At 28.6% G+C, this 27,993-nt stretch overlaps 2 protein-coding genes across 18 annotated transcripts in view; one reads left to right on the top strand and one right to left on the bottom strand.

The window, feature by feature from the left end:
• The window catches only part of LOC107849723 (protein DETOXIFICATION 21), an 18,017-nt gene extending 8,806 nt beyond the window's left edge, over positions 1-9,211 (bottom strand). The window contains exons 1-6 of one of the 3 annotated variants that reach the window (XM_047409685.1): positions 9,124-9,211; positions 8,263-8,516; positions 6,067-6,608; positions 5,660-5,746; positions 2,476-2,532; positions 1,898-2,136 (exon numbers count right to left, since the gene is read on the bottom strand). In XM_047409685.1, coding sequence (XP_047265641.1) covers positions 1,898-2,136; positions 2,476-2,532; positions 5,660-5,746; positions 6,067-6,608; positions 8,263-8,508 — 1,171 coding nt within the window. In that variant the 5' untranslated portion in view covers positions 8,509-8,516; positions 9,124-9,211. The other 2 variants (XM_047409686.1, XM_047409683.1) reach the window with 2 other exon arrangements.
• A 5,022-nt stretch (positions 9,212-14,233) lies between these two features.
• Positions 14,234-27,759, top strand: LOC107849669 (alcohol dehydrogenase-like 7). Of its 15 annotated transcripts, XR_007053795.1 has the most exons (7): positions 14,292-14,327; positions 15,325-16,353; positions 16,492-16,564; positions 16,676-16,812; positions 16,919-16,964; positions 17,841-18,019; positions 18,148-18,239. XR_007053795.1 is itself a non-coding variant. In XM_047409675.1 (6 exons), the coding sequence occupies exons 3-6, from the start codon at positions 16,495-16,497 to the stop codon at positions 17,912-17,914; spliced, it is 321 nt and encodes a 106-aa protein (XP_047265631.1). In that variant the 5' UTR covers positions 14,236-14,509; positions 16,086-16,353; positions 16,492-16,494; the 3' UTR covers positions 17,915-18,239. The 15 variants fall into 15 exon arrangements, 8 of the variants coding, with proteins under 8 accessions (XP_047265631.1, XP_047265628.1, XP_016549757.1 ...); XR_007053796.1 differs by having other exon boundaries at positions 14,236-14,593; positions 17,841-18,239; XM_047409675.1 differs by having other exon boundaries at positions 14,236-14,509; positions 16,086-16,353; positions 16,492-16,558; positions 17,841-18,239.
• Positions 27,760-27,993: the final 234 nt, after the last annotated feature.

Here is a 27,993-nt window from a genome sequence, read left to right as displayed (position 1 = left end):
ATAGTGTATATATGCCGTATGTATATTCTTTAAAGTAGTACATATATTGTATGGTACCTACATATGTGTGTATATTTTCAATAGACTCTAAAGTAGTATATATATTTAACATATGCATGTGTATATGTTTCTAAAGTAGTATGTATATAGAGTATATATGTTGTATGTATATTATTTAAAGTAGTACATATATTGTATGGTACGTATATATGTGTATATATTTTCAATAGACTCTAAAGTAGTATATATGTAATGTATACATGTGTATATGTTTTCTAAAGTAGTATGTATATAGTGTATATATGCCGTATGTATATTCTTTAAAGTAGTACATATATTGTCTGGTACATATATATGTGTATATATTTTCAATAGACTCTAAAGTAGTATATATATTTAACATATACATGTGTATATGTAATTATGTATTCAAATTTTCAAAAGTAGTATATATAGTGTATGTATGTTGTATGTATATTATTTAAAGTTGTACATATATTATACCGTACGTATATATGTGTACATATTTTGTATACACTCTAAAGTAGTATATATATTTAACGTATAGTCGTATACATGTGTATATGTGTATATGTTTTCTAATGTAGTATATATATAGTGTATATATTTTGTGCGTATATTGTTTAACGTATTTAAAATGCATATAGGTGGGAATATATAGTGTATATTGAAAAAAAAACTTTAAATTTCATTTGTTTTTAATTTTTGATCGGGTTTGACCGGTAAACCCTTAATGGGCCGGTCCCGATTTAATTTTTAGAAAATTACTTTTGGGCCCGAAATCGGAGAGGCCCATTAACACAAGCCTGGAACCGAACCGAACCGGCCCACCAATCAATAAAAAATGGTCCGGATTCGGGTTGACCCGGCCCGGCCCCGTTGACAGACATAGTGCATATTGACACCTTAAGAATTTAATTTTAATTTGTTATTTTTAATTTTAATGATATAATTTATAGTCATATAAGTGTTTAAATCTTGTTTAAAATTACAAGTTTGTTCTTTCTTAAATGTCATATCAAATTAATAAGTAGAAACGTAGAAATGATGGAGGTGTCTAGATGATCATTTTATCAGTAGAAATGTTTAACTGACACAGTGGAGACTAGTTGAGATGTCTAGATATGCATATTTAAAGTTGAAGTGCTTACTTACCAGTAGAGACCAACTTTGAATATCTATCTATGTATTATACCTTATATAAAAGTATATAATAATACATAAAAGATATTGATACACAAATATGGACCAACTTACATTGCATATTTCTAATAAAAAATTATGCACGAAAATACCCTCCACAAATATAATGAAAATAATGTGGAAAAAAAATTTGAGGGACTATTGTATCTTTATTCGTGCTAATGCTTGTATTAAAGTTTCTTACATGACTAATATCATAGATTTTCATGTATTAATAATGCATAGGATAATACCAAATAGAGTGTATAACTAATGTAAAACATAACCAACCAATAATCCATGTAAACATTGGTTATACAGAGGCAGATCTAGAATTATAATTTGTGGGTTCCTTGAGCAAAATAAAAATCAAATAGAGTGGGTGATGAGGCTAGAACCCATAACCAAGAGGCCTACCAAAACTTTATCAAGCTCTTTCTTTATTACTAGATCAATAACATTTTAGTATTTATGAATTTTCAACTTATAATTCTTATATATTTACTAGATTTTTCATTATAAATACAAGAACAACACTAAAGTTATTGAATTCCCGAAAATCCTAACTACTATTCTAAATCCGCCCTTGGTTATGCATAAGTTTGAAAAAATATAGAGAACAAATATTAATAATACATAAAGCTAATGCATCCTAAATGTAACTCAACCAAAAAAACAAAACAAGGAGACTTACCAGAAAGTACAGGTTGAACACTGTTCAATAGAATTGAAAAAGCCAAGAGAGGTGATAAATAATCTACTGCCTCAACTACATCTTCATTTTTTGTGAAAACATAAGCCAAACGTCCCCTTAGGAAGAAGAAGAATAAAAATAGGATGAAACCAATGGTAGAAGATATTAAGACTATTGTCATTATTGAGAATTTTGCTGCCTTGGAACTTCCTCTTCCCAACTCATTTGCTACTCGTACACTGAAAATTATTCAGCATTGCATAATTAGTGAACATTAATATACATATACTATACGTATAACATATGTACGTATATGTAATGTATAGGCTAATAATCAATATTTTGTGTATATTATGATCATGTTAGTAAACTAGTTGGACGAACTGTACATATTTGTTCAAAATAATATTAGTATGTCAGTCCAACTAATTTCAATCTAAAAAGCTTTTGGACATATTATTGATCCGCTTATTTATTAGCCGATACATCCATTCAACACCCTGAATTGCACTGAACTCCAATAGTATTTTTTTTTTGTTTCCGTGAGGCATCAAGTATAATAAATAGAAGGAACTTACCATGCTGCATTCATGAAGCCAAGAGCTATCATCATTTCCCAACCATTGATGCCAAGGCTGAAAATTGGAGGAGTAATTTCAAAGGAGTTCATGTAGTTAATTAAGATCTAAAGTGTAACACCCCACATTTTCGGGCTAGAATTTGAACCATTGTTCCTGTGTATAGACCCAAACCCAATGATTCTATGTCAATATAAGTGTGATGATAAAATGTAAAGTGTGGTAACATCTTTGGAGGTCGATTGAGATAGTAAAATCTCCTAATTCAAAGTCGAGTTGAGTTCTTTTCTACCGACTGAGTTTTAGTGGACGTTCCAACTTGGGTCAACTTCCAATAACTATTACTACTAGAATTTAATGAGTTAGATGTCCTACTATATATCAAATAAAAGATATTTGGATCTTCTTTCCAACGCATCTGATTTCACATTAATCCGATATCGGAGTAGAACGTTATGCTCATTTTACCTCAAAGTGTCTGTCTGAGAGAAGATGACGACTTGAGTTGATAAGCTGTCAACTAAGTGACGAGCTATCAATATAGTCATCATCCTTGACCAAAAAACACCTTAAATCTCTTAGGGAAGATGATGACTAAGTTGATAAGCCATCAACTAGTTGATAAGTTATCAACTAAGTCATCAACCTTAACCAGAAAGTGTTCAAGTCCAGCTAAAGGTTGATGACTTAGTTGATAAGTTATCAACTAAGTCATCAACCTTAACCAGAAAGTGTTCAAGTCCAGCTAAAGGTTGATGACTAAGTTGATAAGCCATTAACTAGTTGATAAGCTATCAACTAAGTTATCAACTGCAAATTTCTGCAATTTTAATTCAGTTTCTTTAGGGGTATTTTGATCTTTTCCTCACCTTAAACCCTACCCCACGACTTAAATCACACTTTAAATGCAATTGCCCATTATATGTCAATTTCTCATCGATCATTCTCCCCTCCACTCAAGAGAGAGAGAGAAGTTAGGGCTTCTTTCAAAACTCATACTTTCAAGGCTTAGATATAAAATATCTCGAAGTTTGTTCATCAAAAAAGGTATGTGGAACTATCCTAAATTTCATGGGCGTAAGTTTACCGTTTTAACAAGTTTTAAAAACATATAATTATGTATATGTAAAGGATTTTGAAAATCATTTGAAGAGCATGCATCATGAACCCATTTTGATGAAAGTAAGCAATTATCATGAAGTTTTTTCATAAGCTTGACTTATAATCATGTGCATATGCGATATGAATTTCGAAAAGTGATTTATGAGTGTGATTTATGAAATTTCCTCTCCCATGATGAAATCCATGTTCCTAGCATGTTATGGGTTGTTCTATTGCGTGACTAAATATTGGGTTTAAGTGTTTTACTATCATTTATGGATTGACATTGTTTTATGATCCAATGGGAGCGTGTTTTCTGATTTTACGAATGCTCAATATGTTAAATGAAAGAAATACATGTGTTGAATGAAAGAAATGGCCACCATGTGTAGAGTTTTGAAAAAAGAGTGTTTTTGTATAAGTTTCATATGCTTTTAAAATAAGAATTCTCATGTGTTATGATAAATCTTTTGGTGGTCATTAACATGTTTTGTAAATGAGAAGGACTATGGATATGATACGATATGATACGGCTTGCAAGTCTAGGTATGACGATACCTATTATGAAATGCCCTTAAGATGAAAGAAATGAATGTTTTGAGAATGAAGCATGGTTTTAAGAGGTTAAAATTGGGCTTAAAGAGAGTTCAATGGTTACCCAAAGAAGGCATTTGAGTGAAAGGGCTCATTGCTGGAAATCGTGTTTTGCCGGTACGGGTATTATCCTGAAAGGGAGATAATTAGGATATCATGTATGGGTGATGCCACGGTATGTATACCTGAAAGGGGGTGTACTAACTCATGAAAACTCCAATTCTTGTTGCAAATTTGGATTGGAGGCTTGGCCGCAGAGTTAAGGGCGGATTCATATAACCCGTGGGTAGTCAGAATTGTAGCGTGTACCATCTAACTCAGAACTAACGCAAAGAATGAAGCCAATGCTTATGCAAGAATGTTTTGAAAACTCATTGATTTCGCCCATGTGTTTATATATATATATATATATATAACTTATGCTAAACTATTTTCACAATGTTCTCTATTACGTTAATTGAAATATATGTTATTTTTTGTTAGTTTCGCATACCAATACTCTCCAAGTATTGACCCCCTATAATACAGGTTTTGAGGCACAGTCCCATGGTCCAGTCCAGCAGTAGATTACCCTCAGACACTCAGAGTTGGTGAGCCTCCCTTACTTCGAAAGACATTCTATCTATATGTTAGGTTAATTTAGTAGTATGGTTCAACTGGTGCCTTGTTCCGTCCTAGGCAGTTAGTATTCAGTAGAGACTTCGTAGACGAAATTTGAGTATTGTATTATCATTACTTTATTGATAAATTTTGATCCTAAGATCAACTTGAATTTCATTATATCTTCCGCACCTTTATTTCATATGAATTATGTTCATGATAGCACGTTATGGGATCTCTCAGACTTTTGTGGCTCGGGATGCCCGTTGTGGGTAAAACCTTGTCTCTGGTCGTGACACAGAGTGATACAATGTCTTATCCTATAGGGACCCTGTAACATAAGCAGATATAGCATTACTACATCATGTTAATATGAATTGATCAGAGTGTGTGTGTATACATACATATATATATACACACGTATACGTATGACCCATAAGAAATTATATCAGAATATTTTTTTGAAAAATATTGATGTTGTCTGATATGTTATGTTGACTATAAAGAAAACAAAATTATTAGGTCCCCAGATAAATAAGGGAACTATAACTTAATGGCAATTGGACGGATTGGATTATGATACATTTTTTGATCCATTTTAGTGCCACCTTTTCCGTGGCAAATAATTTTTTGATTGGTCAATAATTTGGGTATTTATTAACTGAACGTATTTTGACCTATCCAAATTTAATTCAACCCATTTATTTGACGGCCTTAGTTTAAAAGCTAAAAATTTAGTCCAATCGAATTATTTATAATTTTTAAATGTAGGAATAAATGTTAAAAATTTTAAAATATTCAATTCATAAAATTTAAATTCTCAATTTACCTGTATATCCTCCACCCACTACAAAATTGGAGAAAGGAAAGGAAGGCAAAAGGAACATACCATATAGAAAGGGCATCAATTTGAATCTTGGCATTTTTGAAGTTTCCAGTGAGCAGAACCAGTATACTGTTGTACCACAGCTCAATACTTGTAACAACAAAAAACAAATAAGGCTTTATTAGTTTTATTTTGTAATCAAACAGATCATAAGAAAATAAATATATAAATTAGCCAATTTTGATCCCATTCATTTCAACTCAAGTGTTATTTATCCGTTTATTTATTATCTCAACTCATTTTAATTTGCTCAAATTCAGTCCATTCGTTTCATTAATACCCCTATAAATAACTTTGAGCTACCAAAACGCTCTAAATAATTAAAACAGTCTTTCAAACTAGGCATCTTATTATTGTTATTGCTGTTACACTGACAGTATAATAATTAATATGTAAGTGCATAGACTCACCAGAACATGACACCAGATGATAGAGAAAGCTTGACAACAGGCCACAAATCCTTGAAAGCCAAAAATGTAAAACCAGTCCAAGTATCATTGCACCATCCACCCATAATAAATACCAATTGACCAATATTAGGTATCCAAAAAGCCAAAATTGTTGATACCATAGCCCCAGACAGACCAAACTTAAACTTGATTGTCAAAAGCCAAGACAAAAAAACATGGATTATTAGTGTAATTGCAGCTAAGTATGCAATAACCATGTTCTTGCTTTGTGCTTGAAGGTACATTTGGCAAGTGAGTGACACAACATAGGCATATACCACTGGGATAAACCAAAGTGAAACTATCCCAGCCACTTGTGCAATGTCATGTTGTTGACCTAATGCTTTTAAAATTGGAGTTGTAAATAGAAATATAGGGAGTAAAAGTGTTGTGGTGATTGTTAGAACAATCCATGATCTTTGAAGATGTAAGCCAAGCATTTGGCATTGTTTTGCTCCATATGATTGCCCACATAGTGTCTCTAGTGCACTTGCCATACCAATCTGTAAATCATATTGACAACATAATTTATTTGAAGAAATACATTTGGAAGTAATTCTTTTAATATATATAATTATGGTGTCCGGATCAATTTGTATGCACCTCGACTAAATTCACGGGATACCTACGTGCCACCTTCCACCAACAACATATATCAAGTAACTCTATTTGAACCTGAGACTTCAGGTTCTCAACCCACTTCATTGATCACCAGGCCACACTCTTGGGTGCATGACGTTTGCAAGTACTAATGCCTTACAAAATAATAGGTTAGAATATACTGATCGTATATTTCGTAATTTTAGACTCAATTCAAGACTTTTGATTAAGGAAAAAAAAATCGTATTCGTCTCACTATCGACTTTATTGTATGATCTATTATAACTTAAATCCATGCTACAGTGAGATGAAAAAGTAAGAAAGTACGAGCACTAGAAAAAGTACAAACTAGTGATGAGCAAATTATGTAGCTACACAATAAAATTTATCACTAATCCCTTTTAACGATGCATGGTCATAAAAAAAAAAAAAAAAAAAATCTCAACTACAAGCAGTTAAGTGATACAGAAATTTTATTTTTTAGGTGAAGAGAATCAACAAAAACAGGGATACAGGATAAAAATGTAATTCCATACTTTGTAGTCAAACAGTGATCAACTTTTAAATTTTATTTGATCCTTATATTAAAAATATTTTTATATTATTTCCTTGTGGAATGCATACGTAACATTTTTTACTATCACCATGTGGGATGCATATAATATATTTTTCTTTCAGTCAACTCAAATCTATTGCTATGATCTTGTCGATATAAACTTTATACTACAGTTAATTCAAAAACATTGCAGTTCTTATACGTCAAGCTGATCACCTTTACACTTGTATACTGTACGCATCAAATTCTAAAAACAAATTAAAAATAGCAAAAATCACATAAGTTTTACCTCTAAATGTGACTTCGCTCTAATTTCTTATTTTTCAAGTTTCTTTCAAATTTAATTATAAACATCACCCTCAATTGAAACTGTTTAACTACTTGCTCCTGGAATTAATTATCTCGGAATTAGTTATCCCATCATGTATATGAAATAATTTATCTCATCACTATGGAGTAAATGGTGGGATAAATAACTCCAGAACTAACTAATACTTCACACCAAACATGGGATAAAGTAGTCCTTCAATTTATTTTGGGATTATTTATCCCTAATACCTCACACCAAACGACTCCTAATTGTATAATAAAACGAAGTGATTTATTTTGAATAGTTAATTTGTCTATTTAGTGAATATTTTAGAACACACGTAAAATAAGAACATATTATTAGTGGCGGAGCTAGAAATTTGGCGAAGGATATACAAATTTTATTTTCAATTATGTTAAGAGTGTGTAAAATTAAATATAAACTCATAATGGCTAATATTTAACCACTATTTACCGCATAATTTTCCGGCGATGGGGTGCCACCCTTTGTTGAAGGTGGCTCCACCCGTGAATTACTATCATGTGTTGTTAGATGTTCAAATGAACGAATCACAATTTCAGTTCTAAATAAGATTTACTGACAAGTTTAAAAAACCGTCGATGTATTATGCCATTTTTACTCAAATGAAGATAGATAAAGACAAAGAGATGCATACTGTCTGAAAACTTACAAGAATACCAATGGAGAATCTGAGGAGGACAGTGAAAATCAATGAATAAGCAGCAAGTTCAGTGGCTCCAATATGACCAATAAAAGCTAAGCTTATTATATTTACTCCAAATGTTGAAAATCTTGTAAGTATAGCTGGACCTGCCACTACCCATAATTTCTTGTTTTCATTTAATATCATGTCTTTCAATTTTTGTTCTTGATCCTCTCCATTTTTAATCAGCTTATCACTCAGATCATCAGCCATTTCTGTAACTTAAAAAATGTAAATAAATATTGATCAGTTACAATGCCGGAGGCAGAATTTTCATCGAAAAATTCAAAATCTGATACATATATATACATAAGAAAGAATCTTGTATACACAGTGTGAATATTTAGTGAATGAACCCTTCTATCCCTCTACCTTTGCCCTTACTAGGTTATATAGGGAATAATAAAAAGTAGCAAACACACAAATGTAGGATGACTTGGCGGTCAATGAAATGAAATGGAAACTATGAGAAATCTGCGTTCAATAATCTCAGTAGAGCAAAAAAAAATAAAAATACTTCGTGATTTTTCTCAATTTGAGAAAAAAGATAGGTATTAGACATAATAATTGATGTACGTGCAAAATAATCAATCAAGTGGAACTAAAACTACGAAAAATCATCATTCATATCTCAATGGAGTCAAAAAAAATGCTTACTGATTTCTTTCAATCTCTAGAAATGAGCAGATATTAGATAAAATAGTTGAGATGTCTACAAAAATAAATATGGTGCGAACGACACCATCGTTACAAAATAAAATATACAAAGATTCAATAGGAACTATCAAATGAATAAGCAGCAGTGTAAATTAGAAGTGCAAGAAATACTTGATCCAAAGAGGGATATTTTTGAATGAAGAAAAATTTATTCTTCTAAAGAAGACATCATGAAAGAATCATTAGAAGATGGTAAAGAAGGGAAGACAGTGCAATTTATAGTTTTTCTTGGCTATATATATTGCTTTTTTATGTAGACTTGAAGCAATAATTTGGACATCAACCAGGGGCGGCTCAATCGGATCCGTGGTCTAAGGTCAAAATCGAACGGAGGCCTTAAGTTTTTAAGAAAAATTAATTATGTTTATAAAGTTTACTTCTTAAATTATATAATCGTTTTTTTTCTAATAATTATTTTTAATTAATAATATAATCAATGCATTAGTTTCTTGAGACATACTAGATATATCAAACTCCTTCTAATTTTTTTTTATATAAAAATTTTATTTTATTTACAAATAGTATTTAATATTTTTTAAAAAAATTATAATCTGTTAGTATTACTACAAAAAAAAAAAAATGAGGCCCTCAAATTTGGGGGCCTAAAACAACCGCTTGTTTTTTGAAAGGGTAGAGCTGCCCTGACATCAACAAATAAATAAAATATGAAGCCACAACATGTATATAAGATGATCAAGTGATCTAAATTATCTTCTATGCATTTAAGGTGCCCAAGGCTAGATATTTGGTAAAGCCGTTAATATGGACCAAGTCCATCGGATCGGCTCAATCTAACTTGTAATTTGATAGGGTTTGACTACGATTTTTATAATCAGTTTAAGAACAAGACTTTTTAATTCAGTCCGTATAAATATATTGGTCCGTGGGCATTGAGAAATATGGATTAGGCTGATCCGTGGATCAAACAAAAAATGATTAAAAAATAGAAGAAAAATCACATAAATATACAATTTAATAGTCAATATTACAACATACCCACATTATTATTTATTTACAAAATTTATCACGTGTCATTTTGTATTGAAAATTCTAAACCTTTTCTCACATTCTTCTCTCTCGTACAAACATCAAAAAACAAAAATGTACATCCTTTCCATCCTCCTCAAATATCCAAACCCCAAACGAAAACTCCACATCCAAATTCCTAATTTTTAATTCCCAATATCCCTAAATTGATGGCAGAGAAGAGATACACGGAAGCAATTAAGTTGTTATCTTGTCATAATCAAATACACAGAAGAAATACACGGAAGCAATTGAGTTTATCACTGATGGTAGTGAACATCTGTTTGTTCATCAGTTAGTATGGTTTTGGGTTTGGGTTTTGTATCCGGTGGAGGAAGCTCGGATGATGGTGGCGGCGGTGAATATGATTTTCGGTGAAGATTTTAATTTTTTTTTGAATATTTGTTGCTACTGATTGTTCTTCTATTTCTATAGTGTTGAAAAGGAAGAGTGTTGAAAAGAAAAAAACTGATTAGATTAGATTAGATCTTCTGGTAGTTTTGATGAGTTTTGAGAATTGTCCGATGACACCGATAAGGAAAGGATATCAATGATTTTATGGTGCATGAATTGTACAGAAATTAATGTATCTATGGTGTAGTGTATGAATTGTATAGAAATTAATGTATCTATGGTGTAGTGTATGAATTGTATAGAAATTAGTGTATCTATGGTTTATGAATTGCATAGAATTTGGTGTATCAACAACTTTATAGTGTCTGAATTGTATAGAAATTGGTGTATCAATAATTTTATGATTTTTGAAAATATTTAGAAATTGATGTATTAATAATTTATGATATCTGAATTATATAGAGATTGATGTATCAATAATTTTATTTTATGGTGTCTGAGATAGTTAGAAATTAGTGTATCAATAATTTGATGGTGTTTGAACTATTTAAAAATAGGTGTATCAATAATAATAATTTTATAATATCTGAAATATATAGAAATTGGTGTATCAATAATTTTACGATATCTAAAATGTATAAAAATTGGTGTATTTTTATGGTGTATGATCAATATAGAAATAGGTGTATTAATAATTTTATGATGTATTAATAAATTTATGGTGTATGATATTTATACAAGATGTGTTTTGAATCAATCGGAGAATTTACTATCATTAATGATGTTTTTTCTTAAAAAGTATTAAAAATTAATGTTCATTAAATTAAATAAATTAAATTTAAAAACATAAAAAAATATCAAATAAATGTGTTGTTTTTCAGTTATTTTATTTACTATTTAAAAAAAAATCTTACTTGAAAAATAAAGTAGGAGAATTTATAAGATAAAATATCAATCATTAAATTATCTCCTTAAATTATGCTATTATAACTGTTTTTTTTTTCTTTTGCCTTTGGTAGATTTTGAAAAGTAAAAACTAGTGATAGTTTTTATAATATTGACTCTTAAATTGTATATTTATGTGATTTGCCCAAAAATAGAATAGAGTACTAGAAATTAAAAAAAGAGTCCAAACTCAATACCTATTTGGACCATCATAGATATTTAAATATGAAATATATTTATAAAATATATAAATAATTAAAATACTAAATTCTTTAATGGATCAAATATGGTTGATGACGATAATGTGGTGATGTTGAACATGTTATAACTCATAAGTGCCATGAGGATTTTTTTTTTCTTTTGAGGAGTTCATTTTCAGTTTTAATGGACTAAATATTGACATTTTTTTTATGTTTTATTGTGATCAATTAAAATAAAAATTGGTCAATATTGTTATTTAGCTAGTTATATAATTACCCATTAACAGTTTCATTTTATTTTTAAACATCTTTATTTGGTTTGAATTTGGTGTCAAAAGTTATTTAATTTCACAGATTATTTGAATTTTTTTGTAAATTTGTGACTTGATTAACAAGTAATAACTTCATGTAATATTATATTATACATATTTATGTAATTAACAATTTAAAATTTAAATTAAGATTATAAAAATAATATGTTTTAAAAAATGAGCTGGTCCGTGGGGGCCCACAACCCACAATGTGATGGGTTGAGCTTGTTATTTTTTGATCTATCATGTTGATGGGTCAGCACGGCCTGGGCGATCAAACTCCAAAGTCCGTGTGGGCTAACACAAATAAACTAGACCGACCCATAATGACAGCTCTAACATTTGGTGTGTGGTTAATTTAATATGAGGATTCACCATTGATATATTACTATTATATATAAGTGTCATCAGCAAACACCTCTCGGTTGTCCGTCCTGCTTCAATCCATGATTTTACTATATTCCCCCTAATTAATTATTATAAATTATTTAACTATTAAAAAATTAATATTATTTAATTAAAAAAGCAAATAATCATGACATTTCTGTTTCAGCTTCTTCAACCCGTAATTTTACTATATCATCCTTAATTATTTATTATAAATCATTTACACATTCAAAAATTAATAATATTTAATATAAAAAATAAATAACTATTTATGACATGTCTGCTTCAGCTGTTTCAACTCATGATTTTTTATATCACCCCTAATTAATTATTATAAATCATTAACATATTAAAAAATTAATAAAATATAATAAAAAAAATAAACATTTATGACTTGTCTATTTCAGTTGCTTCTATCCGTGATTTTAATATATCATCCCAAATTAATTTTTATAAGTCATTTACTTATTAAAAAATTAATAATATTTAGTATGAAAAATAAAAATAGACATTTATTACATGTTTGTTTTAGCTGCTTAAACCGTCATTTTACTATATTACCTCAATTAATTATTATAAGTCATTTAAGTATTAAAAATTAATCATATTTAATAAGTAAAATAAAATATACATAAAATGATAAATTAACTCTTGATATTTTATATTAACTTGGCGTTTTATATGAGACCCACTTAGATTTTTTTCACAAGTGTTTTTTTTATAGAAATTTTGTTATATCACTTGTAATTATTATCATGAGTCATTTAAGACATGTCTGCTTCGCTACTTCAATTGTAATATTTGGTTGACTCTCAAAATTATATCAATGTCACTTAAATATAAATAAAAGAAAAGGTATTGTAAATCACAATAATAAAAAACTTAAATTATTTTTAAAAATATAATTGATAATCAACGCCACAAAAGTTTGGATAAGGAAAGAGTATTATAAATTACAATAGCTAACAACGTAAAATATCTAAGAAAATATATTAAAAATAAAATTAATTATCTAAATTTTATTTATATCACATAAATTGAGACCAAATGAATACGTAAAAAATACTATAAATCACAATAATTAACAACTTGAAAAGAATTAAAGATATACAATATTTGACGGACTCTCAAAATTATACCAGTGTCACTTAAATTGGAATGAAAGAATAAATATTATAAATCACAATAATTAAAAATTTAAATTATTTTGAATATATAATTGACTAGCAATACCATTAAAGTTTGGATAAGGAGAGTGACACATATTAATTGCAAATTACATGAAAACTATTATAAATTATAATAGTTAACAGTTTAAAATGTCTAAAAAAATTAATCAGTTATATATTTTAAAAGACTACGTAAAAATATTATAAATAAGAATAATTAACAACTTACAAAATTTAAAAGATGTACAACTTAAATTATTTAACGATATATAAAAAATTTAAACGATTCGTTAAATACTATCACACTCACATATATTGAGACAGAGGTAGTAACATACATTATTTGAAAAATAGTAGAAAGTACTATAAATTATAATAATTAAAAAATCAAAATGGGTGGAAACTTTATATAAAAAATTTAGTTGACTGTCTAAATTTTATCAATGCATATAAATTGAAATAGAAACAAGAAAATATATTATCTGAAAATTATTTAAAAGGATTATAAATTATAATAATTAACAACTTAAAATATTTAAAAATAACATAACAATTTAAAAATCTATATCAATAATTTATATAATATATTAAAAATGTGAAGTTCATTAGAAAAGTGAATTGAACTTTTTGCTCTTTATTATAAATTTTAGTAATAAATAGAATCGTCTTTTCACTTAATTTCTTCTATTATATTATAATATTTATAATATTGAATCCTAAACTAGATAGAAGAATCCTAAAAATATAGAAGTAAAAGGACTATTAAAATAAATTGGTCATAATTTCTTTTAAGAATTTTACCTTATATATTCCATTAAATAATATTATGAATCATAATTATCCTATAGAATAAGTGAGTGTGGCTGCTGCTCAAGCAACATGACACCGTCGACACGTCTGCCGGAGAAAAAAAGAGTATTTTTGTAATTTTGATAATTTTATAGAGCCGCCTCACTGTGTTCCTTATCCATTTCGACTGCTAAGTTTTTCTTTCGTCCCTCTTTGGCTTCTCTCCTTATAATTTCATTGAGCAAAGATTGTTGTTTATGACGGTTTGAAGTTAGTTTCTTGTCTACATCAGTCAAAAACTACAATTTTAAGAACGGTAATTGGGTGTTTTTCTTTTTGAGAAATGGATCAAAAAGATTTCTGATTTCTTCCAGATCTGCAAGCACACACAATAGGAAAAGTAAAGATACATTGTTTTGATTATAATAATCTGAGAACCTTCCTCTATTGTTTATTAGTTCTTTAATAAGGATTTGTTGATATCTCTTTGTCAGTTCACATAGTATTTCCTTGCTATAGCTCGACCCGAATATAGTAGATTAGCCTTTTAATCTCTGCTTTGTGTTTTTCTTATTTGGGTATTGCAGACATTGAAATTCTGTGGACTCTATAAAAAGAGTTCAATTTTTATTAGAGTTTTTGGGCTACTTTACTTTAAATCTGGCTTGATGACTATTCGATCTAAATCCTAAATTATATGTATATAAAGGGGCAAATATTCAAATCTGAAAAGTCTCCATAAATTCATGTGATATTAATAAAGATCAAAATTTCCTCTTTTTGATAATCAAATACATTAAGAAAACAAACTCTCCTTTCATGGAGATCAAATTCAAATGTTTCTACGTTCGAAAATACCTCACTAACGGTCCTCAAATTACGGAAAATTCATATCCAAATCTTCATACATTCGAGAAATATGCTATTGACGGCCTTCAAATTACAGAGAAAATTAAGAGAGAATAAGGAAGGAATAAATTTGTACCCATCGTTTATCAATAAAACTGTTGTTTTTCATAATTTTATTTGTGGTTGAAGTTTATTTTCCATGAATTAAATTATATTGAAAATAAATTGGCATTTCCTTCATCTCTTTTCTCATAAATTAAATATGCAAATTTGTAATCGCAGGATCGTAAAGATGAAAGTGGTACTTCAAGACTCGTCTTTGAGTTTCATCAAGTCTACACGGGCATTTGTAGACATTGGTCATTTGTAGACATTGAAATTTTGGGGACTTTACAAAAAGAATTTTTGTTAGAGTTCTTGGCGCTATTTTACCATAAATGCTACTCGACCTAAACCCTAAATTATGCCTGTATAAAGGGGCAAATATACTTTGAAGAGGCATCCCCAATATCCAAAAAGATCAAAGATCTAAAAAGTCCCAATAAATTCATGGGATATTTATAAAGATTAAAACCTTTCTTCTTGATAATCAAATACATCAAGAAACAAATCCTCCTTTCATGGAGATCAAATTCAAATGTTTCTACCACTAACGACCCTCGAATTATGGAAAAATTCATATCCAAATCTTCATACATTCGAGAAATATGTTATTGACGATCCTCGAATTACGGAGAAAATCAAGAGAGAAGAATCAAGGGTTTATCAATAAAACTGTTGTTTCTTCATATTTTTATTTGTGGTTGAAGTTTATTTTTCATGAATTAAATTATGTTGGAAACAGATATTCTGTAAGTGGAAAAAAAAGAAAAAGATTGGAGGAGTTTGAATATTTTGTACACAAGGTGATTTTTAGCTAAAGGCCAACTCAGCGATACCTTACTTCTTACTTTGTGCTTGCTATTCTGTTTTCTGGAACTGCTTATTTTCACTGTGATTTTATACATATTTTTGCTTTCTGAATTTTGATTTCATGTGTTTAGATGTTCAGTCATAAACAGAAAAGGAAGCGTATCTGTTCTGAAGAAAGAAATGATAAAATTAAGCAGCGACGACGTGAAATGTACAGGGCCATGCCAGCTGATAAATGAGAAAAGAACTTGCTCCAACGACGAAGGACTTCCAATCAGCTTAGACCAGAAAATCCAAGCAGCAATTTTCCCGGTATGGCAGCTTCATCTGAATTTAATTCGCACCTGATTTGCGAAAAACTTGACAGAACTCCACCCTCATGTCCTCTACGGGAAACAGGTTAGGACACTAATATTTCTAAGTGCTCCATATCGACAGAAAAGCGTTTCTGTAGTTACAACATTGTTTGGATCTACTTTGCTCCTTTATGCATCAATATGGCTGTATTGATATTTGGTATCGAAAATGTGTGTACAGACAATGGTTCACTTAAGGATGAGAGGTCTCTTTATACGGTTTTTGGCGAGTCCTCTATCTCGACGAGGTAGGGGTAAGGCTTCCGTACACTCTACCCTTCCTAGACCCCACTTGTTGGATTACATTGGATATGCTGTTGTTTTACTTAGTCAAAAAAATCACTTAGTTGTGAGTGACATTGCAGCTGCGATAGCAAGAAAACCAGGAGAACCTCTGGTGATAGAGGAGGTGATTGTGGCTCCACCTAAAGTCCATGAAGTTCGCCTAAAAATCATATGTACTTCTCTCTGTCACAGCGACGTTACCTTCTGGAAGTTGAAAGTATGCAATTTTATTCGAATCAAAGTTGCTAAAATTTAATCTTTTTACTGTAGAAAGTGTTTGTTTAACTATCATTTGAATCATCTGAATCTTAGTTTTCCTTTAGGACTTTCCTGGATGCTTTCCAAGAATATTGGGACACGAGGCTTCGGGTACTTTCACTTTATTCGCCTGTCAAGTTCTTTGTCGGTTGTAAAGAGTTATTTTTAAGAATACTTGATTGGTAGTAAATGTTACTCCCTCCGTTTCGATTTAAGTATCTTCTTTACTTTTTAAGCCTGCTAAAAAAATGTATCTTTTTATATTTGGTAACTTTTTCATTCCAACATTCTACATGGCACATTTAAGAATATAAGATTCAAAACCATTTTAGTACATTACACAAATCTTTAGTTCAAGTTCACAAGATTGAAAAATTTCCCTTATTTTTCTTAAAAAAAGTACTCAACGGAGATCCATGGGTTATCCTTTACCATCAAATGAGTCTTTATTTTTGAATTCATTTTTTCCCTTGTACCTGTAATTTGTGCTCCAGAGCATGAAAACACACTTTCTTTATCTTGCGTTATTAATTGAAGGGTCGTAGAGAGTGTTGGAGAAGATGTCCACAATTTAAAACGAGGACATTCAGTTGTCCCGATTTTTCTGCCCGACTGTGCACAGTGTATACATTGCACATCGAAGAAGAACAACACTTGTTCAACATATGCTTAGAGATGGCACAAGTAGATTCACTACCGTTGATGGAGAAACTTTATACCATTTCCTGTTTGTACCAACTTTTGTTGATACTCTTCTGATTTTGTTTGCTTAAGAGTGTAAATTACTGGGGGGGTCTGAGATTTGATGCTTGTTAGTGAATGTAAAATGTTAGATGTTCAGTTTTCTACTTCATATTCTTCAGTTCGACTTGATATATGCTATGTTAAGTTGGTATGGACATAATTCAACCCAATGAGTGTATGCATTTCAGTTGTTCCTAAGATCAAATCTTGATTGCTGTTTTAATATATATATTTTTTTGACAGTTGAGGCCATAGTGATGCGGAATTTGATCCAGAGCATGCAAGAAGATTTCGAGGATAAATTGTGGGATAGATAATAGTCAATTTTGTGACGCTCGGGTTGTCCTGCTGATGTAGCTGAGTATTTTCAAACAAGTCGCTCATTTGGGGAGCTGCAGCTCTGTACGTATAAATGCTCTGAGGTTAGCAATCCGCCTTCTTCGCATTCAGCAATTAAGACCGAAGTCCTCCATCACCTCAGCACCTATCATAAGTTCTGTTGTTTACTCCTTGGAAAAATGTTCAGGAAAAACTCTTATTTTGTTCATAGGATTGCTCAAGAACATACAATATCTCGCCACCACTCCAACATTTCTAGACAATACTTATTCTACTACAAGAAGTGTTCCCACAGTTTGACAACTCTTCAAAATCTTTGATCATTGGGCCCTTGCGCAGCACGGGCTACCTCCCCTAGTTTACCTATAAGGCTTTCTTCGCCAGAATATATTCCTTCATCACCCATAGGAGTATGATGTTTCATGTCAGTTCGAAAAAAGATGGTCATCGTGATGAGTCTATAGTCAAAAGCTGAAAATAAATTAATTGAGAAGTTTTTTGCTTTAAAAAATTCTTCATAAATCTCATGATTGAAGAGATAAATTTAATGGTGATTTGAGGTAAGTTTCTAAAATCTTAATATGTTCTTGATTTACAATTTTGATAATATCTATATAAATCAAAAAGTCAATTTTTTTGTTTAACCTTAGTTGTCTTTTATTTTTTAAAACGAATTTGCTTGTGATTTGAGATAAGTTTTCAAAAATTTCAGTATTTTCTTGTACAATCTTAGTAGTATCTATTCTTAAATATTAATTTATTTGTGATATGAGATAAGTTTTTTAAAATTTTAATATGTTATTGATGTTTACAATCTTGATAGTATCTATATGAATTAAAAGATAAATTTATTTATAATTTGAGACATATTTTTCAAAATTTTAGGATGTTTTTGAAGTTTACAATGAACTATCATGTTGAGAAGATTTTTTTTTTTAAAAATGAAATCTCAATATATTTTATGATAAAAAATTTAAATTTAATTGTGATTTTATATGTGTGATTTGACCTCGTATGATTGGTCGAGGATGTCAGGAATTCATGGTTCTGAGGTCAATGAAATTCAATTCGGTCGTCCAGACCTATTACAGAAACAAGTGATACTCATTATATTGTTGTTGTACACTATACAAAATATTTATTTAATTATGATTTTAGTATTTTCAAATTAAATAAAATTGTGATAATTAGTTTTTTCTTTAATTAAAGAGTTAATACATAAAAATGATCCTAAACTTGACATCAAATTATAATTTTGACATTAAACTTTGACGGTGAACAAATATGGTCTTTAACTATTCAAAACTGCACTAATATGACCTTCAATCCTACGTGGCAAGACGCGTGTTCAACACGCAAAACTGGGCACGTGCAGCTTAAAATCTAAGGGCATAATACATAAATATGACCTTAAACTTTAACAGTGCATAAATATGATCTTTAACTATTCAAAACTGCACAAATATGATCTTTAAATGGCTCTTCACAATTATTTTTTCATTATTTTCGGTTCAAAAATGAAAATGACATTTAATTTCTTTTGTCATTGTGAAAAAAGAGCAATATTGAAGATTTATTAATTAGGCGGGTCAGCCTCATACGAAAAAATCGAGCGGGTATATATATATATATTATAAATTAGAGGACGAATTTAAGTTATATAATATATCTAAATATTAGTTATTTAAATATTAAATTAAAGATGAAACTATACTAATAATAAAAAAAATATAATTTTAATAAAACGTTATTAAATTAATGTTTTTAAGGATAGCAGTAGAAGTATATTAAATTAGCATTATCATATTAACGTAATTAAAATGTTATTAAATTAACGTTATTAAAACGTTATTAAATTAACGAGAGGCGGACCTATGTGGTTGCTATGAGGTTCACCCGAACCCCCTCGGTAAAAAAAAGTTAGGTGCTGCTACTATAGAAATATATAATAATAATAATAATAATATAATAATAATAATAATAATAATAATAATAAAAATAATAAAAATAAAAATTAAAAAAAAAAAACGACGTCGTTTTAATATAAAAAGAAAAACTTAGACAGTGCACAAATATGACTTTTAACTATTCAAAACTGTACAAATATGACCTCTCTTCAAGTCAGCCCCTTTAACAACGTGACATCGTATGATTAAATTACCTTTCCACGTAGGTGTGAGTGAAACTCACGCATGGGGTTGCAAAATTGGAGGTTATATTTGTTCAGGTTTTGAATAGTTAAAGGTCCTATTTGTGCACTATCAAAGTTTAAGGTCAAAGTTATAATTTGGTGTCAAATTTATGATTTTTTTTATATATTAACTCTTAATTAAACTATATAGGAACTTCTAATATTTGATGGTGAGTTTTGGAGTAACTAATAAAGTTGTTGTAATTTGACTATGAGGTCACGGGTTTAAGTTTTGAAAACAGCCTCAGGCAAAAATGCAATGTAAGACTGCGTATAATACACCTTTTGTTGGAGCCCTTCCTCACCGCGTAGCGAAAACTTTAATACACCTTACTATTGTTGAGGCCTGGCAAAAACTTTAATGCACCCGACTGTTTAAAAATTCTTAATTTTTAGAAATTTAATATTAAATAAGATTTTACTTATATTAACATAAAGTCTTTATCTTATAGAAACGGTTATTCTAAGTTGCTAAAACTCTTTTGAAATAACAGTGACATTAAATGACTCTACAAGTCTTCTATTTTGACATAATGTTTACTTATAAGATGCACAATTTATTTATAATTTTTTTTTACAAGTTATAAAAAGCAATAATTTTAGAAGGAAAAAAATTAGTCCAATTGTAATTTCTTAAAGTTATATTATAATAATAGAGAATCATGGAATAAGTTTTTTATGGCCATCATGCTTATTATAATAATAGAAAATCATGGAATGACTTTTTTATGACATTTTTGTGCAATGAAATAAATGTTATTATCTATGTTGATTTTTATTTGTCACATTTTACTTATGAAAGTTAATTTGACTATATTTTAAAGTAAATTTGAAGTAAATTAATTAAATACTTTAAATTTAAATGATCGAAAAATATTGTAAGATGCAATCATTGTCATATTAATATGATGAGAAATATAAATTCACTTAGTGTGACTCCCCAAAATCGAAACGTGACAAGTAAAAGTAAATATTATTAGGAGTATAACAAACTGGCCGACGAAGATTCACATGGAAGGGCATGCAAAACCCATAAATATGATTTGACATTAATCATTTTTTAGAAATTTATATTTGTTAGTGATAAAAATTCTATTGTTAGCTTTTTCTAGATGATTTTTTTTTTTTTAATTCTAATTGTTTTCACTTTTCTCTCTCCTACTTCCTTCATAAAATTTAAAAATAACTCCAATTGAGTATATTCATTATCAAACATGACTTCAACTTCAAAAATTTATGATTTTCATGGCCAAACAAAAACCTTATATTCTTGCTTTTTAAATAGGGATAATTATCCTGTCTAAATATTAGAGTAAAATATTTACACCTTTTAACCCAACTTTCAATTATTACGCGAGTGGTCTATCGAAGAGGGTGAGGTGGCGATGTGGTGCTTCACTGGTGGAGGAAGTTCGTATTAGTAAAGGAGGAATCCGACCAGTGTTAATTCTGTCCATTGAAATTGAGGGGTGTATGATTATGTATAAGATGTATAACAGTGTAAAAGTGTGTGTAAATAACTTTTATTCACTATTATGCATGTTTATAGATTTGTACACAGTAAGGTATAAATTGCTATAAAGTTATATAAAGTAGTATAAAATGGTATAAAGTTATAAATCACATAGAAATAAGTCTATGCGGGTATAGTTAGTTTATGGGCTATGAAAATATAGATATTTTTTAAAAAAGGTATATTTTTTTATGTTTTTTCTTTTAATAAACACTCAACTAAACTATGATCGAAGACTTGAATTTCGAAAAGGTAAAAGAAAAAAATAATCCCTCAAAAACATTTTGAAAAAAAAATTATTAACGGATGTGAAATTTACGTGCAACGCACATACACAAATCTAGTTATATTAAAAATTTCATTGGCATTGCATAAATTGAAATAACAAAAGTAACACATATTATCTACAAAATTATAAAGTATTATACATCACAATAATTAATAAGTTAAAATATTTAAAAATCATTCAAGAAATTTAATTAACTCTTAAAAATTTAACGATATCACATAAATTAAGATAAAAAAAATAAAAAAAATTACACAAATACACAATTTATATTTTCAATATTACAAAGAATCCCAACTCTCTAAACATATTACAAAAATCTCAACATATACACAAAATGTTATGTATATGTCGGCTATGTTATGTATATGTAATGTTATGTATATTAATAGGGAGAGAGAGAGTAAAGTAATTAAAAAAATGAGAGAGAGTGTGTAATTACTTCAAAAGGATTGGTATTTATGTAATTTATACAAAAATAATTTATATTGAGCCCGTGCTTGCACGGACTTTTAGCATCTAGTATTATAATAACTGTGATAGTTCTACTTTGATACTTTATTAAAAAGGAGAAAAGACAAAAATAACACCTAAAAGTAAAATAATTTCACAAAACTAACACCTAAATTTAAAAACCCAAAAAATAGCACTCGATCATGGTGCCAATGGATAAAAAGTTAAGCAGAAAGTGGCAACAACTCAACTTCCTATGATATACCAAACATAAATATGATATTATCTTTGACTCATTTTTTATTTTTTTTAAAAAAACGTTCCACACCCAGGTCAATCTTTTTTTCTTTTTATTGCATGTACCTAACTACATGCAATTCAACTTTTCCTTTTGCAAAGTAAAAGTGTGGATTTTGCATGCTGGTTACTTCTCGTTTTTTTTAAAACGCTTATTTTTATTTTTTTTTAATTTTGCTGCTTTTTTTTATGTTCTATTATTTTTTTTTAAAAAAAATTGATGTTTCATTATATTATAAAAAAAAATCACTGCTCTTTTGTGTTTTTTTCACTATTTTTATACTTTTTTTTTGCAGTTTTTTTATTTTTTTAAAAAATCTATTCCTTTTTTGAAATTAGCATAACGACAATTGTTGTACGTTGAAACATCCTTTATGTATATCTATGGAATGATGACATTGACTATAAAAAAAACTATGTGAAAGCTTTACTATAAGAAGCTTTATTTGACCAAAATAAATACACAGGATTTTGAGGAGCAGCTAATGCAACTCAAACTCAAAATGGAAAACCTAACTCTAACTTTCTCCAACAGTTCAACTGCAATTCCTCAAATCCAAAAATCAACCCCCAACATTATTGCAAGTCCAAAAGAGGAACTATAAATAAAACAAGTCAAACATAAAAAAGAAAATAGATATACACATTCTATACAATTTTTAACTGCAATTATTATTTAGATACATATTTTATACGGCTCTATATAATTTCTACATGCATTTTAAAAATATATCAATCTACTATAAGAGAGTATCAATTGAGTATATAGACACTACAAGTGTATCAATGTAGTACAAAAGTGTATTAATGTGGTATAAAAGAGTATCAATTGGGTATAAAGACTGCATGTGCTTGCATAGAATTTCCTTTCTCTTTTTCTAAAAAGTGTATCAATATAGTATAAAATTGTATCAATGTAGTATAAAATTGTATCAATTGAGTATAAAGACTGCATATTCCCAATTAGGTCAAATAACTAAAAAAGGAAATTACTTTAGCCGACTAGCTATAGTATGCCCACCTTCTTAATTATGGATCATTTTATTTTAAAATGGCCATGCCATGTCCTTTTTCCTATTAATAAAAATAGATCAAATAAGAAAAAATTGTCGGAATTCATACACAAAGACTACCTATTCCCTTTTCATCCAATACGAGACATTTCAACTCCCCTAAAATCCCACTTATAATAATTCTGAAAAGTCCTATATTTATATATATTAATAGAAACTAATCTGCATCAGTACATAGTAGTGGCACAGGGCGGAACATCTGCTAGAAATGTTCTGTGGAGAAGGTATTAATACAATAACTATTAGCGGTCGTTTGGTTTGAAAACAAGTTATATCGGGATTAATTGTGCTGTGATAAGTTATGAAGGGATAAGTTATACTGGGATTAGTTATGCTGAGATTATTTTTTATTGAATGTTTGGTTTATTGTATTCAAAGTAATGTGAATGATATAATTTCTAGGAATAAATTGATTGATTACCAAAATACCCTCCATCTTATATATATTTCTTTTTAAGCTTTAAATATTCATTTTTAAAATTTTTTAATTATTTTTTGAGAAATTAAAATATATAAATAAACATAATTTATATATTTTACAACCATTTTGAACGATAAACTGTTCAAAATTTAGTTATTTATGAATATATTATAAGTTAATTAAACATAATTTATGCGTGTGTGAGAATATATTATGTTATATATTATATTATATATAATTAAATTATATATAATTAAACATAATTAACATAATTAAACATAATATATTATAATTAAATATATTAACATAATATATATATAATTAAATATAATTAACGTATATATATTCATAATATATTCATAATATTTTACGTTATATATTATGTAATTACGTAACGTAATATATTATATTCATAATTAAATGAATATATTATACGTTAATTAAACATAATTTACGAATATATAATTTATATATATTTATGAATATATTATACGTTATTCATAATATATATTTATGTTCATAATATGTTATACTGTTCATAATATATATTATACGTTCAAAACATAATTATTATACAGTTTACCAGTTTATGTTAATTATTATTATTATATATATATATAATTTATTTATGAATATATTATACGTTAATTAAATATAATTTATTATTTATGAATATATATATATATATATATTATATATATATTATATATATAATATATATATATGTGTGTGTGTGTGTGTGTGACATGAAAATAATAGAGTTTGAGGGTATTTTTGTCCTTTCATACATTTATCCCAAGGATAAATTATGGTGGGATTGTTATCCTACCAATTGAGTGGATAACTTATCCCGGAACTATTATTAGTCCCGGGATAAGTTATCCCGAATATTGCCAACCAAACATGCAATAGAAAATTTTATCCCGAGATTATTTGCTTCAACACCTCAAATCAAGCGACCCCTTAGGGCTCTTTTAATACGAGGGATACGGGATAATTAATTCTTGAATTAATTTTCGAATGAGTTTATCCCATATTTTATTGGGATAAAATCACGAAATAACATATTTCGAAATAATTATCCCCAAATTATAGTATTTTTTTAATCTCACATTAAGGATGAAATAATAATAATTTCGAAATAACTAATCTTGAAATAATTAAATCTGAGATAGCTTATTCCACATGCAACCAAACGAGGCACAACAATTATGCATGTAGTAGGTTCAATATTCCAACTAACCTTCATATTTAGTCATTTTCTTAAGTTTTGCAATTTGCACTAATGCGTATTCCAATGACCACATTACCTTGTGTGGACTACAAGGACTTCATGATTAATTAAATACTCTCTTAAGCTTGTTCTTATCCCAATTCAATCAAAAAAAAGTTGTGACTTTACACATACGTTATTCCAAACGGAAACCTTTGACTAAAATCTTTCAATTATTCACAAGATTTAAATTCAAAATCTTCGATCAGCAATGTGGTATAAGGAAGATTTGGACTCTAAACTACGTATAAATATACTCAATAAAGTACGGTTACTATGTATTTCCTTTGTCCACTTTTATTTGTATATTGTACTAACAATAAGTTTATTTTTATCTTTTTAAAAATTTAAAAGATGTATTATTTATTACTTCTTAAGATGTGTGTAAAGTCAATAATTGATAAGTATTGTTGGACCGAGGAAATACTTTCATCGTTCCATTTTACTTGGCCTCTTTTGACTTGATACATCCATTAAGAAATATTAATTAGAGGTATATTTTACAAAATTAATCGTATTAATGATGCTTTAAAAATATAAATTAAGGATTATGCTCGTTATATACTTATTTAATGATAAATGTATTATTAGAAGAACATAATAACCTTCTCTTAATTTTATAAAATGGAAAAGGTTCAAATATATTCCTGAAATTTGATAAATGGTAAAGCTATACCCTCTGTTATACTTTAGGTACAAATATACTCTTGCCGTTAATGAAAAGATACATATATATCCCCAAACTTTGATAAATGGTACAGATATACCCTCCGTCATACTTTTGGTACAAATATACCCTTGTCGTTGATGAAAAGGTACATATATACTCGTCTCACTAATGGCTGGACAGGTGTCACAATCCTGTTCATTTGACCTTTTTAATTTAATTTATCCCGATCCCAGTCCAAAATAATTCTAATTTAACGCATAACCCGATCCAATCTAATAGAAAGAGAAAGATAGAATGAATATATGTGAATAGAGATGCGTCTTGAAGGTTCTATTAGATCAGATCGGGTTTGAGTTATTATTTCGTTCGGATTGTGGGTTAAATTAGAATTATTTTTGGGAGGGGTGGGGATGAATTAAATTTAAAAAGTGCAAATGAACAAGATTGTGAAACGTGTCCTGCCGTTAATAAGAAGGGTATATAAGTACCTTTTCATTAACGGCAAAAATATATTTGTACATAAAGTATGACGAAGGGTATATCTATATCATTTATCAAAATTTAGGGGTATATATGTACTTTTTCATTAAATACAAGAATATATTTGTATCCAAATTAAGTATGATGGAGAATATATATGTACCATTTATCAAAGTTTAGGGGTATATATGGACCCTTTTATTACGATAAGGATATATTTATACTTAAAAGATGACAAAAAATATATTTGTATCATTTATTAAAATTTAAGGATATATTCGTATCTTTTCCGTTTATAAAATAGGCAATTACATTAAAACCACCTCTGACAACAAGAAAGTCTAATAAAATAGAATGGAGCGAGTACAATATATCCTTCATGTGAATCACATTTTTTCTTCAATAAGATTTGTTAGTTGAGATCCAGATTTTCAGAAAATTTTGTTTATAGAGTGTTGACTTGTGGCTTTCTACTAGAAATTCTTGTTTTATTTTTTATGTGCTTACGTATCAAATAAATAGAAAATGGATAAATATATTCTCGAACTATGATAAATAATATGTATGTATCTTTTATCATATTTTGGGTACACATACAGGGGCGGACCTACACATCATTTTTGAGTGCTCCGGCACCTATTAAACTCGATATCGAATAGGTATAATTATAATAAAAATACACGAAAATAAATATAAATTATATAAAAACACCCACTAAAAAATACTTTTCCTTTTTAGTATATAAAAGATACTTTTCCTTCTTTATACGTTACAAAAAATATTTTTTCCTTTTACATGAAATATTTATATTTTTATACATACTTTTGTACATATTTTCATAACAATATATTTATTTATATATTTAATACACATACAACTTTATATTATTTAAATATTTATATCTTCTCCCTCTTTGATAAATTTAGTCTAGCCGGGTACCACACTTGTGGATTCTGAAGGATGCCTAACCCCTTCCCTTCGGAATAACTTGAATCCTTACCTAGAATCTAAATTGATTTCGTTGACTAAAACACAAGTCATGTATTTTAATAAATAAAAAAGGTTTTCCTCATTTCCCTAAAATAAGGTGGCGACTTTGTACAATTTTCATTCTTTTAGTGTCCATAAGGTCGTGCTAGTTTTGACCTCAGGTAAAAATAGGGGCGCGACAAAATGGTGACTCCGCTGGGGATGAGGAGACTTTCTAACCATGATCGACTCGATTTCAATCAAGGGAGGTATTTTTACATTTTTTGTATATGATTAAATTCTTTACCTATTACATTGCAAATTATGTGAATTTGCTCATAAATTCTTTACATTTTTTTTATCATGCTTAGTTTAGGATTTTTATGCTTTATTATGTTATTTGTTTTACATATTTTTATATCATGCTATGT

This window comes from Capsicum annuum, chromosome 1 (assembly GCF_002878395.1).
Source record: "Capsicum annuum cultivar UCD-10X-F1 chromosome 1, UCD10Xv1.1, whole genome shotgun sequence".
In the NCBI taxonomy this organism is placed as follows: Eukaryota; Viridiplantae; Streptophyta; class Magnoliopsida; order Solanales; family Solanaceae; genus Capsicum; species Capsicum annuum.
Note: the sequence above shows the minus strand (reverse complement) of the source record. Positions and strands in the feature narration are given on the sequence as shown.